At 32.6% G+C, this 17,715-nt stretch overlaps 1 protein-coding gene across 4 annotated transcripts; it reads right to left on the minus strand.

Moving 5' to 3' along the window:
* Positions 1–1,281: 1,281 nt before the first annotated feature.
* ZIGA4 (ARF GAP-like zinc finger-containing protein ZIGA4) lies at positions 1,282–13,701 on the minus strand. Of its 4 annotated transcripts, none has more exons than XM_022296329.2 (12): positions 13,338–13,697; positions 12,873–12,934; positions 12,016–12,103; positions 11,874–11,935; positions 11,693–11,789; positions 10,973–11,422; positions 9,245–9,994; positions 9,025–9,159; positions 8,845–8,931; positions 3,051–3,177; positions 2,622–2,667; positions 1,282–1,578 (listed from the first exon to the last, which is right to left on the minus strand). In XM_022296329.2, exons 1-12 carry the CDS (start codon positions 13,431–13,433, stop codon positions 1,524–1,526), a joined length of 2,055 nt encoding a protein of 684 aa, XP_022152021.2. In that variant the 5' UTR covers positions 13,434–13,697; the 3' UTR covers positions 1,282–1,523. The 4 variants fall into 4 exon arrangements, with proteins under 4 accessions (XP_022152021.2, XP_022152023.2, XP_022152022.2 ...); XM_022296331.2 differs by having other exon boundaries at positions 9,025–9,156; positions 9,287–9,994; positions 13,338–13,696; XM_022296330.2 differs by having other exon boundaries at positions 9,287–9,994; positions 13,338–13,692.
* Positions 13,702–17,715: the final 4,014 nt, after the last annotated feature.

The raw sequence follows: 17,715 nt of genomic DNA on the forward strand, positions 1-17,715 counted from the left end.
TTTTTTTTTACGATATTAACCTTGACATCCTTTACCAAACCGAGCATAGCTCAAATGGTTAAGACACCTATCTCTGACCAGAAGGTCATGAGTTCGAACCTCACCCCTACAATGTTGTACTAAAAAAAAACCTTGACATCCACTTTAACTCTAAGTTTTTGTAACATTATCATAATTCAACAATTAGAACATCTACTTCTAGATTGATATTCTTCGATAGTACTGTGATATTTTTTATTCCAAACCTCCTAGAGACCATGTTGATATTATTTATTTTCAATGTTTATGTGAATATATTTGATAGCATATTTGAAAATTGTTCGTGTGTTTAACAATTTATTTATAAAGTAGTGGTAGTTGACAACTAAATATTTAATTTAATCTAAAAGAATATTAATTAATATATTAACATCTTTTATATAAATTTTTTAGAATTACTATTTTAAAATATAATATAATATATTATATTTTACATATTTCAATAAAAAAAATAAAATAAATTTATAACATAAAATAACATATTTATCAAAGTTTTTATCTTTTCTAATACAACACTGCATTTTAAAGTTTCAAATTCAAAATCTAAAAACCACTCAAAACAAAACAAAAATATTAATTTTCAAATTTTCACTATTTAGTCCACAAAATCTGAAAACAATGAAAGTAAATCTTAAAACAAGAAATAGAATCCAAATGCTATGTTCAACTCAAAATATTGTAGATCAATTTGGATCTCTTTGAAAGAATGTAGGTACGTAGTCCCAAATTTCTTTCAACATATGAACTTAGATTCATATCCATGAGAAAACATCATCAAACAAGTATAAAGAAAAGTAAAAAAAAAAATTTAACTTTTTAAATGTTTTATTTCGTTTTTTGATTTTTCTTTTATATTCGTGAATGTGCAAACCAACTTATAGGTAAGGTAACTCGTAGAATATTAACTCTTAAGTAGGTGGTCACCATAGAATTTCTAAAAGTTTTAATAATTCATAGTTTGAAAATTTCTCTCAAGTGCTTTTAGATGAAGCATATAACTACTGCTTACGAAATAAATGCCTCAACTTAAAGGCATATATTGAGGTAAAAATTTTCATGCTCAAAATTTAAAGGGATAATATATACACTACAGATCCATCTCCACACCAATCTTGTGAACTTGTCACCATCAACTTTACAAATATCCATGCATAACTGAACAAAATAATAATTCATATTTTCCAGATAATAAAAAATCACAATAAAGTAAAAAACTTACCACCACAAAATAGAAAAGGGATATTGAACCTGGCAAACAAATACAACTAAAATATAACGAGGCAAGTGGCTACACTAGAAAAACAGGGCACTGCGATGCAGATTACAGATGATATCTTCAATGAACAAAAATACAAACAGAAAATAATAATAATAACAATAATAATAGTAAGTTCATACACAAACTAATGGATAATAATTGTGCATTGAAAACCTTCTATACTGAGAGAAAGGGAAAACGCTACGCCTATGAATAACCATTATCCTTATGCAAAAGGGTTTCCTCCGATTGAAGCAACAGATTCCTGTGGGGTGATGTTCCTAAAATGAGGAAAAAGGAACAAGTAATTAAGGTTTACAGTTAAAAAACCAAGTTCGCTATCATACAAGACGAACACCGAGCTTCAATTCTCTTGCAGCAGTCTTGAATTTTGGGTATCCCATACTTGAAAGGTCATCTATAATGATTTTGACATGAATTTGAGAATTATAACGTTTTGAGTATTTTTTTTTTTAAACAAGAAACAAACTTTTCTTTGATAATATGAAAAGGAAGAAAAAAGTTCAAGCATACAAGCTCCCAAAGGAAGCAAGAAAAGAAAAAAGAAAAAACAAACAGAACATAGAAACCATAAACCCATGAAATAGATGAGATCTGAAGCCCAAGAACAAATGCTGAAAACTGTTATCAATAAAGCTCGCTGCTGAGAAGGAAATCAAAACAAACACTTAACACAAGCTGGTCGTCAGAAGAAAATACGTTTTGAGTAATTAAAAGCACTTTTTAAAATCTATCTTGATGATGATGATGATGAAGCTAAACAAAAGAAACAATGTGATAGTAGAACTTTTCGGTATATGCATAGATGAACTGTAACTAATCACAACAGAAAACGAGCCAAGTCTTATTAGAAAACTGCTTAAAACAGATTTTTAACAAAATTAAAACTCAGAAGTTAACAATGATATATCCTAACAATGAGCAAAAGTTTAGAGAACCAGCAAGAAAACTTAAAGAATCATGAAAATAGGTTAATCAAAGTCACCAGCTATGAGAACTTGTGCTTATTTGACTCGGGATGTCACTTCAACCACCTCATTTTATGAAAATTTATTGAGAGAGTAGATTTTCGACATTTTGAAAGTAAAATTTTGCCTTAATTTCCCATTTTCCTTTCCTATAAAATCTCAATCATCAAGGAAATGTCCCACCACTCAAAAATATGTTTTCAGCCAACTCTTCACAAGATTCGGATGATTAAGTTCTTTCAGCAAATAAACATTTTTCTTGAGCAAATGGCAAAAGCACTGAATAAAAGGAGTGCAATTTCACCATCTAAGAATAAATGAATAGCAGAACTTACGATATTTGGGAGACTGGTGTTTGGCCTGCCATGAGTGATAAGCCACCTGGAAGTAAAACAATAAAAAGGTAGAACGATGTTCTAATTCAAAAGATATAAATATCAATTCACATTCATAAAAGAATCGCAAGTGTTCAAAAGCATGCTTCGAGATCTGGCAGTTACTCCCATGAAAGCAATCCAATAGTAATTAAAATTATTTCAAGCCAAAGTGAAGTTTGCTTATTGCTAACAATTTTTTTGGTTAGAAATTTAGGTTTTAAAACGTTTTTGTAATTTATGCCAAGTCACAACTGTTTTAAAAAAGTAGAAAGCAAAACAAAGAATAGTGAGTAAACAAAGTTTTTTCTTATTATTAAAAAAAAGATTGAAAATTGAAAACCAATTCGTTATCAACCAAAACTAGGGAGCTGAGGAGGAACACGTTACCTTGTCCGGAAGTTGGAAGAAATGGTGATGCTGGATTTTGAGGAAACCATGATTCAGAACCACCAACTAAGGTGGATGGCAAATGTGCATTAGGGAGAGCAGCTTGCAACGAGCTCATGTCCAGAAACTGCAAAAGAGAAATGCCAAAAAGAAGTAAATCATTACTGTGATTGGATCATCCAAATCCACTATGCTGCCTAGCCCTAGTCCCTTCTCACTTTTTTTAAATAAAAAACATTTATTGATTGCGAACAGATTATATAACAAGAAAGGGATCAACATCCAAAATTATAAAGAAAACAGTTAAAAGAACTCCGTATGTTACAAAAATTAGCAAAATAAAAATAATTGGTTAAATTACAAGTTTTGTCCCTAAAAACTTTAAAATATATCTTTTTTTTAAAATATCTTTAAAATGTATCTAATAAGTCTATAAACTTTTAAAGGAGTATCTAATAAGTTATCAACTTTAAAAAGTATTTAGAAGAGCAAGTTAATTTTAGAAGAAGAAAAAAAATATTATTGTTTTTCTTACTTGAAAAAAATAAAACCCTAGGCACCTTTATTTAAAGGTGAGAAACTTTTCTTAACAAGGAAACTAACACATAAACTCCTAATTACATAAAATATAGGAAACTATGAATTCTTATATAAAAAAGGAAAGACTATATATTACAATAATTATCTAAAATATATAAAACCAACACTCCCCCTCAAACTGGTTTGAAGATGTCTTCCATTGCCAGCTTGTCAATTAACTTGCCAAATTGCATTTTCGGAAGACCTTTAGTTAATACATCAACGATTTGTTCTGTAGCTGGCAAGTAGGTGGTACATATTACTCCTGCATTATTGATCTTCTCTTTTATAAAGTGTTTGTCAGACTTCAATATGTTTTGTCCTGTCATGTAGAACTGGATTGTGAGCTATGGAGATGGTAGACTTGTTGTCACAATAAATACGAATAGTTTCTTTCTGAGTAAACTTCAATTCCTCTAGTAGCCTTTTGATCCATATACCCTCACAAATACCATGAGCTAAAGCTCTAAACTCTGCTTCAGCGGTACTTCTTGCTACTACATTTTGTTTTTTGCTTCGCTAGGTAAATAAGTTACCTCGAAAAAATGAAAAGTAACCTGATGTAGAGCGTCTATCTGTCTCACTACCAGCCCAGTCGGCATCGGTATACACTTCAACTTGCAAGTGGTCATGTTTTCTGAACAGTATACCTTTGCCCGGAGTTCCTTTCAGATATCTTATAGATTACTTCAAAAATCCTCAAATTGTGGATCCAATACCCAAGCTTTGTGCTGGATAACATCCATTGGACACCTATTGGACTATTAGTGTGAATTGAAAAGCATGGTTGGTTTGGAAGAAGGTGTAGTTTACTTGGCTTGAAGCCTAAAATTACTTGGCCCAGACAATTTCAGACTGAGTTCCTCAGGACAGAGCGAAGCAATTTTGAATATGATTTGTTGAAGGTGTTCCAAGACATTGATGAGAAAGACATAAGCAATAGATGCAAATGAGTCCAACGTCTATTTTAACTCCTAAGAAGAGCAATGCGACCAGGATGAGCGAGACTATAAACCAGTCAGCTAGAACCTTTAATTAAATTGACAGCTAAGGCCTTAAAGGAAGGATTGAAGTACTTCATCTAATTGATAATACACAATAAGTATGTGCACGAAAGGATCGGATTTAAGATGTGCAAGGAAGGCAGATCATAACTGCTGTCATGATTGCAAATGAGTCTGTTGAATAATGGAGCAAAAAGCAAATTCGTTATAAAGTTGGATTTAGACAGCCTCTAACAAGGTTAATTGTCATTTTCTAGATGAGATGTTGAAGAGAATGTTCTGTTTCAAAACAAAGGGAGTGGATTTCTGGGACTTAAATTTGATAGATTCATCCTATGAAACACAAAGTTCTGGTCCAGAAGCGATAATATCAACCACTTGACGTACATCCTACATTTCCACTATGGTTGTTTTGTATTTTCCTTTTTATTTTTGTATTCCTTCTCCCCTTTTCTCTTTACGTTAATTTACGATTTCTCTTTAGTAGATTAATCACAACATGTAGTAATGAGAATCATATAGAGGGTCCTAGAGGCAGAACGTAGGATTCGTATGATGCATCCAGTATGCAGATGACTCACTCCTTTTCAACACTACAGAGGAGAAGATCTTGAATTAGAAAAGGCATCTGGATATGTTTCCAAGTGCCTCTGGAAAGTATAAACCTTATGAAGCCTGCAATTGCTGGTACAAGTATTTCAGACAGTAAAACAAGAATGGCTGACGTATTTGGGCAAAAAGTTAACAAAATACCCTTCAATTTCCTTGGCCTTCCCACTTGATGAATATCTGACATATAATTCCTTCAGGGAACCCATTGTCTATAATGTTTTTACTAGATTAACCAAGAGCAAGAAAGTCTAAATCTTCAAGGGAGGTCGACTCTAAGGCAGGGCACTGACTGCTGGCAAGACGTTATTTGTCCTTGTTCAAAATTCCAGCTGATTGAAGTAAGAAAATTGAGAAATCATCAGATTTGATATGGGAGGGGGCCAATCTTGGGTGGTTGCCATATTAATCAACTGGAATGTGACTCACTTCCTCAAGAACTACTCACATGTAAGGATCCTCTTATAGTAATAACCCTTCTTGATGACACTGTCAATCTTTTGAAATAATTCTACCATGGTATCATAAATTAAACTCAAAAGTCAAACTCTCGTATTGCTTTTTTTTTCCTGCCATTGGTCTTTCTAGCAAGCCTTTAAGGTTGGTTTTGTGCTATTTGATATCAAGAACAACATCACGAAACTCCTGCAGTCTTTGTCAAAATGGCTTTTTTGGCCTTTACTGGTTGTAATTGTTGGCCAGAAATTCACTCAGAAACTAAATGATGCAGCCTAAGCTTGAAATTATCAAGAATGTAGAGGAAACTTTATTCAACATCATGTGATGTAATTACCAGCCCATTAGTTTTATTAGTTATTAGTTAAAGGCTGAAGTTAGTTGGTTAGCTGTTATAAGTTAGTTGGTTGGCTGTAATCAGTTAGTTCTTGTTAAATGTCAGTAGCACTCTTCTATAAAAGGGACTGTTGTCTTCATTTGTTGAGTAGTTTTTTCCATCAATAAAATTTCTCTGATTTGGTTTACACCAAATTAGTATCAGAGCACCAAGATCCCTGGGCTCGAAATCGCGGGTAAGAAAAATCTGGAGATTCTTCCCTCATCCAAAAAGAGGTAGAGCATATCACTGTCACCACGAACCACAACCTGACGCTTGCTGTCGGTTGAAGAAGCAGCGAACAATATCCATATGAATGTAGGTGAGATACGAAAAATGCTAGTCACGATCACAGAAAAACTAAAAGTTTTAAGCTTGCAAACAAAATAAACAGTATGTTCAACCAAGAAGATTCCAAGAAGTAAGAACCAAGATTCATTCAACAAGAAACCAATCAAAATCCTATGTTTCATAAAATAATCGAGTTGGATTCTGATTCAAGCAAAGGAGTCAATAATGAAGGTCGGTGTTTAATCAAGAACCAACACCACACAAAATTTCAGCAACCAGAAGGTTCAAGCAACAATCTTGGAGTTTGTATGAATTTTAACAAATTAGTTTCATACAAGACTGAGGTATTTTGCCACCAAACTCCAAACAATAGCCGTGAAATTTCTTTCTTCTGGTACGAAACTCCCAACAACTAGAGAAAAAAAACCCAAATGATACCTTAACCAAGATGGGAAGATGTTGCCACCAAGAAAGTGAAGACACTTCAAATGATTGCATAAGACCAACATAAATTTCAGAGGATGCAAGAGGTAACTCAAATTTGCTTCAAGTTGATGCCTTCAATGTTGATTTCATAAATTATGGAATCCAAAACTCTTCTCAGATTGAGGAAATTGAACAAGAAGACGAGTTTTTTCTTTAAGTTTGAAAATTATTTTGATGAGGAAGATGAGGTTGATAAAAAATTGATAGGAACAGGTGACGATTCTAGTTTTTCTTTGGCTACATTGTTCTTTCAAGTTGAAATGCAAGATGTTAATGGGCAAAATCCTTTAATTTCTCAAGAAGGCTTCCAGATAGAACAAGAACATGAGAAGGAGAAAGATGAGGAACAAACTACAAATTTTTTCCACCACGATAGACCTCAAGAAAGCAAAAACGAAGGGTTCTTGGTTCAAGATTCTGATTTTTCCAGCAAAGAAGAAGAGTTTTTCTGTGGGTTTGTAGATTATTTTGATGATATCATAGGGTGCAAAGATTGAAGGAGATGAAAGAAGCTTGAAGCAAGAACATACCAGAAAGTCTTTCCTTCCCAAAAGACTTCAAGAATGTAGATATGAGGAGTATTTTTGTTTGGATGAGTTAAAAAGGACTTTTCAGTTGGAGTATTTTTGAACCACAAGAAAAGGCAAATTTCCATTTTAAAGATTTTTCACAGCCTTCTAACTCATTTAAACTCGAAGGCGAGTTTTCTTTTAAGAGGGAAGGAAACTGATGTAATTACCGGCCCATTAGTTTTACTAGTTATTAGTTAAAGGCTGAAGTTAGTTGGTTAGCTGTTATTAGTTAGTTGGTTGGCTGTTATTAGTTAATTCTTGTTAAATGTCAGTAGCCCTCTTCTATAAAAGGACTGTTGTCTTCATTTGTTGAGTAGTTATTTCAATCAATAAAATTTCTCTCATTTGGTTTACACCATCATGTGTACTGTTTACATACCCCAATATACAACAGAAACAAACTAACCAAGTACAAACACAACTAACCAGCAAAACAGTAAACTAATCAACAAACCAGAAACTAAAACATAACAAAAAAATATCAAAAATATCCTCTAAATTATGAAAAGACCTCCCAACTATGAAGGATTTCATTCTGAGAATAGAGGAAGCAACTTCAGAATCCATTTTTATGCTATAGAGAGATAGGGGGGTGTTAAAGAGAGTGATTGTGAGCAGAGCAGGATGAAGAATTTCATCTTTTCTTTGGTTCGAGAATTGGCATATATGCTGCAGGGTTCAAAACTCAGCATGATATATGACAACGACATCCTAAAAGATTTCAATCTGGAATAACTTTAGCATGCATTCAAAACCTGTGTCATAATAATCTCCCTATCAGAAACACCTTATGCATTTAATTTACATACCAAATGAGCTTTTAATTACATTGAAACTTAGGAAAAGAAATGGTGAAAATTTTTGTATTATAGTTATCTGTCATTTGCAAGGGCAGACAGGGTACTCGTCCATTAAATATCATTTCTGAGATCATAACAGTCACATTTGGTATGCAAGGTGTATCAAAGATGACAACAACTTATTTTCTTCTAGAAATAATATTTTATGTTCAAGAAATATATGTTGGCTATATCTATATTAAAGATATTTTTTTTTAATGAAAAACAAAATATTTTATTGATGAGATGAAATATACAGAAGAAAGAAAGAAATCCCAAGAGGAAGGCCCTCCAACTCATCAAAAGGTCATGTAATCTATAATAAGAGAAAATACAAAGAATTTGCACCAGCTTAGAGCCATAACCAAAACTCCATCCAAAAACATATTTTCTGGTAAGAGTTTATCTTTACTCCTTTCAGTCCAATAACATATGGATCCATTAATGATCCATGCAAACTAAAAACTGCCTCTTTAAACTTAAAGCAACAGAGTAGCATCAACTCAAGTGGTGTTTGAAATTAAAATGAACACGGAGAGGGAAGATCATTATATTTGTAAACAATCAAAAGCTAATTTATACCATATTTGTTTGCTCCAATTCTGGATCATATGGAAGGTCAAATGGGTTTGTCGACTTATGACTGGATAACTGTGTAGCTCTCTCTCCCTGCAAAAAGCATTTAAGTTATATAAAAAATAGACATGCTCATGAAAGAGAACATATGTTAACATATTCAGCATGGTAGTAATTTTTATCTACCTCTGTAACTCCAAAAAACAAATGGCCATCGGAAGAAGGCAAGAACTCTTGACCTGGGACTTGAAGCTCGATACTTTGCTTACTGCCCTGTAGGGACAGGTGTGTGGTAGCATCTTCGAAAGCATTCCAAGACTCCTTATCAACAACAGATACAAGGAAATTAAGTTTCTTTCTATCTAAAGCACAATATTAATTATTAAATGCAAATTGCATCATAAACCTGGTACACCAGGACATTTGTTGTCAGGGAGATTCTGCTTACATTGGTGCCCGTCACATCAGCAGGAGCTTGAGCATTAGGCAAATCATTATGCCATTGGCTAGTTGATGAAGAAGAATCATGAGCAACATAATTTGGAGTGGACTGCCACTGAACCCCAGAATTAGAAGATAAGAAAGGATCAAACTTATCCAAAGCACCTTCATTGGAAGGAAGGTCGAGCTTTCCAAAATTGGAAGGATTCTTTACAGCACTAACATTAACAGAGCTAGGAACAGATGGTACTGCCTGAGGTAAATCAAATGTGGCCCATCCTTCATTTTTGGGGACTGCTAATTCTAATGGCATTTTATCCAATGTTGCTGAATGCTGTGGATCACTCTCAGAAAAGCATTGCAGGGATTGAGGTGGTGATATATGTTGAGGTTGATATTCGGAGAAAGATGGTGATGCAGATGACAACTGAAACAAATCCACCGGTGGAGCAGGCAATGATGCTTGTGACTGGAACAAGTCAACAGTTGAAGTTACAGCAGTGACAGGTTTTGGTGCAAAAGGTTCTTCAAAAAAACTTAAATTAATGGGAACTCCAGGAACAGACGACTGCTGAGAAATATGCAGCCTATCCAGGTTGTTCTGTGTATTTTGCTCAGGTTCCGACACGCTATCTGTTAAGCCAGCCGAATTATATGACTTCAGAGATGTCGAGTTGCTGTCTATTGAGCCAAAGCTACCTGAAGACCTTGTTCTCTAGGAAAAAAAACAGCAAAATAATTTGAGAATCAACATGGTTATAAAATTAAAATAGTGATAATAGTAATCATCACTTAACCCAAAAGCTTAAGCTGATGAGTTACAGTAAATTTAATTTTTTATCAATAATTATAATACTCCTCATCCCCGCTCGTGGGCTTAAAAATTAGCACAAGCTCTACAAGTGATTGTTAATATTAATTAAGGAGGAAACGTGGATGTTCGAACACAGAATCTACTACTCTAATACCATATTAAATTAGCACTAAACCCAAACCCAAAAAGATTAAGCTGATAAGTTACTGTAAATTTAATCTTTTTATCAATATTTTTAACATTGATAAAAGAGAGGTATTAAATCCCTTGAAGATGGTGAAGGAAATCAAAACTCAACAGAAGTACAACTTCTGAATCTTCAATCATTTCCTTAAGATGTTTTAAGGCATAAGAAATGTTGTATTTCAAGGATATACTCCTCTGTTCACACTACTAGTCACCTTCTCCAATTAATGCCACTCTTTAATACTTTCTTATCTAAAAGAGAATAAATTTAATCTTTTACTTGGTGGCATGCCGAGAAATTAGTTCTATTGGGTACATTTGAGGCATACATTCATTCTAACGTTATCTTTTGGGGCTTTCAGTGCTATAGCCAGCTATATAAGAAACCTCGAATGATAATATTCTAATTATTCTTGGATGAGAAACAAAAAAAAAAAAAAAAAATCAAATGGGTTTACATTAATCCATCTAAGATGGATAAAAGATTCTAAACTGGAAATTCTTCTCACTTGCAAATCTTTTTAACCTTAAATCAACAAGCCACATAAACTAAGTATTTTAAAATCACACAGTGGATTTCTCACCTTTAAGGATAAAGGAATTATGTTGCAAAGATAATATTCCGCTGTTATGAAAACCAGTATATTAGACACCTACTTAAGCATTTCTCAAAAAGGAAAATTTCTAAAATACCTGTGGACGTGACATTCCATAGGCATCTCTATGGGCATTTGCCTCTACAAACATACTACCTATCTGATGTCTTGTATCTTCATTAGGCATATCCATAGCACAGTTAAAAGGCGGACTGCTAAATCCTGAATCCTTTTGATAATTTGGTGATTGAGCACCACATCTGAAAGGGTCACCTCCACTAGAGACAGAAAAGTCTGAAACCCTCGAGACATACCCCTCGTTAGCAAACCTATCCTCATAGGTTTGATCATTTAAGCGACCAGGACTAAAGACTGAACTAGACACTTTCCCCTCATATCGGCCTCGATCAGAACCAGGTTTCCTGGTAAGTGAAGCAGCTTGTTTTCCATATTTCCTATCTTCATATTGATAATCATAGGGTGGACTTTGGGAGTAAGAATGATAAGAACTGGCTCGCCTTGTCTCGTCTTCATGGATTCGATGGCTCTGCAGAACAAAACTGAAAATTAAAATGAGTTAAGAAGAACATGACTGGTTCAGGCACTATGTACAAAAGACTATCCAAAGCAAATTCTTAATAGCATGAGAAATAGAAGAGAAAAGAGCTCCCCACATATAATTCAAGTGCACTACAGAAAAAATTCATGCATTTTTAATCATTTTAATTTCCCTCTTGCATCAATAAAATAAAAGTACACACTTATCAGTAATTATCAGTACATGATGAAATCTGCAACTATGGGTTCAAGAAAATGCCTGCATATCTCTTGGAGGCTTCTCGGATGTTCTTCCGCCAGCATATTTTCTATCAACATATACATTCTTTATAAATTCCCGAATTTTGTCAATATTGCTGCAAGATGAATATATATCCTGTAAGATCTTTAGCCTATTATCAAAATATCAACACCTTAGCAGCAAATGGAAACTGTTGTACCTGTTAACTGGCAATCGCTGCCTTTGGAAGTCCCAATCCTTCAAATAGGTTTCCCTTGCTCGCTAGAACAATATTAAAAAACAATCAAGTGAGGGGAAGAATATACATGCAAATGAAAGAAAAACCAACAATGTTCAATTACCTGATTACCACCATTTTGAAGTGCTTCAACTTCTTGGAAAGTAAACTTGGCCATTGACACCGACTTCACTCGATGAGTAAACTCGCGACTTTTACACCAAAAAAGTACAAAACAAAATATTTAAGAAAATTAAGTATAGAAAAAATAATAATCATCTTACTGTATAATATCCAAACTCATTATGGGAAGATCTTCTTTTTTTTTTTTTTTTTTGATAAGAAACAAAATATCCCATTAACACCCAATCTTACTTTCTTACTTGATAACACAAAACGTTGAGAAAAAATTATAGAATTCAATCACAGTAACATTTTTTTTTATCAGATACAAGAATTTCATTCATCTTTTCAGGAATACAATAGAACAATAATTCGATGAAATGTTTAAATGTCATGCACAACTTTCAGCCTTCACAACATCATAGGTTAATAGATATTGCACTCTTGATTCCAAAGAGCTCAGAAAACATTGAATAGATGAACTAAAATCCTTAAATCCTTGACGGCCTCAAATACAGCAATGAAGGAGGCAATAGAATCTTGTAGCATACTCCAACTCGGTGAATGATATTAAATATATATGCATGAGAAAATGAATGTGAACGTAATACACGTATGGCCAAAGTTAAAAAGATAAAACAATATAATAAGAAGAAGCATTTAAATTTCCCAACTAATTGTATTGATCGATGACCCCAAAAAGTGTAAAAATGTAAATAAATTCATCTTCAGTCATTAGAACGTTTACTCATACTTAAGTCCTATAGACTAAAACTCCAAATTTTCTGGCATGCTGAAAAAGAAAATAAAATAAATTCATCGCATACTCAAACGTTATTCAAGAAAGGAAATACTCACTGTATTCCACTGCACGTCATACAAACAAAAGTCCAAAAGTTTGTACAAACATACTGAGGGCCCTGAAAATTAAAATGGCCGAAAAGGTCAGAAACAAGATTAAACGAGCCTAAGAACAAACAAATCACTGAAAGTCGAGAAAATTGTATAACTGAAAAAAGAGAATGTAACTAAAAAAGAAAACGTAGCTTCAGAACAGTAATACTAGGGATAATTTGACGGGACTAAACGTAAATGGTGAACTAAAAGCATCTAAACACGTTTCCAAATTCTAAATTTACTAATTTGTTCTATAATCATTGTCACTTTCTCAGAGAACAAACCACCACCAAACGAATTTCCAGCTAAAACGTACTTAAGAAAGCGAAAGATAAACTGGAGTTGACAGAAAGGAACAAATTGGATGAAAAATCATATTCAATAACATCAAGAAAGAGAAAAAACAAAGAAGAAACTCCCGTTTACCAGGCCATTACAGTTGATACACCTCCTATTTGGTGGAAGCTTCATAAGGCCTCTTATAATCTTCTCGTTCCGTTCCTCCTCCTTCCTACTCCCCATTGCTACAAAGACGAAGGATCTAGGGTTTTCCAAACAGACAGTGGAACGAACAAAATTCCCTACAAGAAACAGTTCCGCAGAAGAATTCAAGAAAACTCGGGAGTTGTTCAAATCAACAGAAGAACGAAGAATCAACTTCAGTCAGCTCCAACTCGATTGCATTATTGATTGATTATCAGACAAAATGAACAGTCTTCGATTTTAAAATTTGATTTTTTTTTCCTTTTCTTTTTTTTTTTTCCGTTCAAAAGTTGTAAGGAAAAAAAATTGAAAGTAATTAGACGTTTGAAGATTTTGATTGGGTGTGCGCGTCCGCCGAATCACACGCTCCCAATTACGGTTATCAATCAAATTTCAAATTCTCCATTTTATTTATTTTTAATGATTCTTTTCTCTTTAATCGGAAATGCTCCATTACGTTAATGAAATAAGAATGTATTGAATTGTTCTTTTTTTTCTTTTTCTTGAGGAAAAAAAATGTATTGAGTCAATGGCATTGAGAAAATAAAAATTTTAGGTAAAAGGTCAATTTCGAGACTTTTGAGAGAATTTATTAAATCTTATAATATTCGTCAAACTAAAATTAAAACTTAGAATAAAAAATAAATTTATGGTAGATCATTGTTTTCGAACATTTGAAGTTATATATTTTAAAATTTGATTAGAGACATGTGTCAATTACTGATGACCATTATATTCACTATTCTAATTTTTTAAGATTAGAAAGCGAAAATATTTAAGAAATAGTTATTACTAGTTTTTTTAGTACTAACAAATAGTTATTATAGGTTTATATGAACATAATTGTCAAGTCATTGTAAAATTTATTAAGTCAAATTTTGGTGACATTTTTTTAACAAGAAACCATTTTTGAAATATTTATTAATTGCTTGATTTTTTTAAAATAAATTTTGAAAAAGGCTTTTGGTGATATATTAGACAAATGGCTAACTCCGAGAAGTAGCCTAGCTTAGTTGAGCGAAGCTCCTAATGGACAGAGAAGTTTGACTTATACAGAATTGTTGAAGAGCACGACAGAGAGCTCGATCAATTGCTGGAGATCACTTGGAAATATGGTTGGGAAGAAGAACGAGAAAGAAGTAAACAGATTCGTCTTACCAGGCTAACAAGGCAAGAGTAGGGTGGGTAGGAGCGGGTCGAGTCTGTATCACCACGGAGCAATAGCCGCGTGCAGATCTAATCTATCTACACAGCAATTCATCTGGTGACTTCACAGTCGCCAAAAAAGCCCCAAGAAGCATCAAACATTTCCGATGAGATCCATGGAGCAATTCTTAGATAGCAAGTACTAGCTCCCAATGCGACTTCATAAAAAGCAAGAAACGACTTATCATCATGCATCCCCAGGGAGTGGCCACAATCCTTGCTCCACTTAAGTTCGGTATATTTGACAACATATTACTTTTCACAAACTTTCGCTTCAAAATCTCTATGTATTAGTTTTCAATTTCACTTTCTTCGAGAAAGCCCTTCCTTCAATCTTAGCAACTAAGAATATGAGTCACTATCTAATATATCTTTTTTATTTCTTTTTCATCTCTGGGGACTTTGTAATATTTAATACGTTAGATTTTTTCTGTTTATCTTCAGTATAATTTATTATTGACCAAAATGATGGAGGTTTAAATCCTTATCTCATATGTTATTGAGAATTAAAAAGAAATGTTAGATCTACTTTCTAATCCCTAATAAAAGAAGGTTTGTAAACTCGAGTGTCATTGATTTTTTGAGAGAATGAAAACATAAAAAAAATTTCACAAAATCAAATCGCTAGTAGACCAAAATATATATGTTTATGTAAGGTATCAAATCTAAACCTAAGAAGTATATCATCTATACTTCGTCAAGAAAATGGTCAAATACTTGAACAAGACTTAACAATATATACTAATCAAGGAATTCGGAACTCTAAAGGTACTAATATAAAATTTTATTGGATAGAGCGGTGTTGATTCGCCTCGTAATGCTGATTGAGTTGCAAAATCTTTACTGTTGTAAAATTTGGGTGAATACTTTTACACCTTTTAACTATTACAACAATACATCGATATATTCAACCTGAACCTAGCTCAATTAATTAAGACATGTATTTTCATCCACAAGATTATGTATCTGAACTCTATCCCTACATGTTATTGTACTAAAAAAATAATACATCAGTATACTAGTTATTATGTTGTTGTACTAAAGGATATTCAAAAATTAGTCCATGCAACCAAAATTTCGAGTCATTTCTTTGATGTTATCTCTTGTTTAAGGATATTCGTAGACTTCTTTTGTGAGGGTACGTTTTAAATCTAGGGTATGTTTTAAATCTCATGTGAGTGAACTTATGAGGAAGAAGACATCAAAACTCGAAAATGCAAGGAATAAAGTTCTTTAAGATCTATTCGTATTAACTTGTTAAACGTAGTTGAACAGTTAAGATACATACTCTACTCTTTTCTCTAAGATTAGAGATTCAAATCTTCAAACTTCACTTTTGTTCCACTAAAAAAGGTTTTACTTCAACCAAAGAAAATCCACAATAAGGTGAACATGTCTTCTAAAAAGAATTGAGCTATTTTATATTTTTAACAAACCAATTGATTAACTAAGTATCATTCTATTTATTAAAGTGAAATACATTTCTAAACATGGTCATTTGACATGTGTTTGAAGAAACCAAGCCACGTTAGAAACAGGTTTGAATACTATTTTTGTCTATAATTTCAACTTTGATTGATTTTAGTTCTTATATTTTCAAAATGTTTATTTTATGATCTCTATATTTAAAAAAATGATCACTTTGGTCATCTCATTTTTATTTTTATCTCATTTATTTCAATCACAAGTTTAGCATAATACTTCATTCCCTAAATTTCTTGAAACTTAATTATACATGTGTATGTGTATTAAAAGATTTCTATTGTATATAAAATTTGTGTTAAAATTTTGCAAATATAATCCAAAATCACTTTTAAAAAGTACGAAATCAAAATATATGGCTCAAAAGTATAGGAATTAAAATAAACAAAAATTGAAAATATAGGGACCAAAAGAAACCAAAGTCAAGAGTAAAAAGAAAAATATGATCATACGTCACTTACTCAATTTACTACCTTAATTATTGTTGTGTTTATTTTAAACTATTATAACCCTACCTTTTTTAGAACTACATGTAAAGGTGAAATTCAAACTCATGACCTGTTGATCGTAGATTACCGTCTTAACTCGTTGAGCTATATGTTTAAGTTGACAATAACTTAGCCTCATCATCAGGCTCGAAATTCAAAGGTCGGTCCAAACCCACCCAAGCCCAATCCAAGCTCAGGTCAAAGTCAACATTTGACCGGACTGGCCAAGCCCAGCCCAGCCCAGCCCATCCAAAAATTGGATTGGATATAGATTTTTGCTTTTTAAATTGGGCTGGCACATGATCGGATCGGCTCGTTAGGCAGACCCAAAGGCCCGATCCAATATTATTTAAATAATTAGTATTTAGGATTATTCTTTTTTTTTCATTCACATTCCTATCATTTTTTTATATTAATATAGTAATACAATTTATTTATTTAAAATTTAAATAAATGAAGTTTTAAAACTATCATATAGCATAATTTATTGATAACTTTTTGAAAAAAAAATATATAAAATAAAAACACAATTTGTAATACTTACGAACTTGGTTTGAAAAAATATTTAAAAAATAAAATTTTAATAATTAAAAAATAATTTATTATATGGACTTCTACAAGCCCGATCCAAATGAACAATCCAAGTCCAATTCAATTTTGGTTTATTGTTTTAGGCCCATTAAGCCTAATTTTTAGTGGTTGAGCCAACTCAAACCCAATCCAAACAATATTTGAGGCCCGTAGGACTTAGATCTGGGTAGAGTTCGGACCTTTGTTTCTACCCGACCTAATGATAAGGGTGATCTATAACCCTACTTATCATAACTTATAACAATAAGATGTTAGAAGAACTAAAAATAAACATTTTTTTTTTACTTTTAAATATAGACATGGAGTGTAGATCTCTTCAAAATTCTTCGAATATGAAACTAGGAATTCCAACAATCCTATATAGGAGATCAAATTGTAGGAGCTTAGAAATTTGACTTTAAACAATTGTTGGAGGTCTTATTTGCTTAAAAACACTTTAAAATACCTCAAAAGTATTTTTAAATTTTCTTAAATCACTTTCCACTGCATAACAAAATACACCATAAAAATATAATATTGAAATTAACTCAAATAAAAATATTTCTCACCTTTCT

This window comes from Momordica charantia (genome assembly GCF_013281855.1).
Source record: "Momordica charantia cultivar OHB3-1 chromosome 5 unlocalized genomic scaffold, Mcharantia_2.0 BLBB01000005.1, whole genome shotgun sequence".
NCBI classification, from domain to species: domain Eukaryota; kingdom Viridiplantae; phylum Streptophyta; class Magnoliopsida; order Cucurbitales; family Cucurbitaceae; genus Momordica; species Momordica charantia.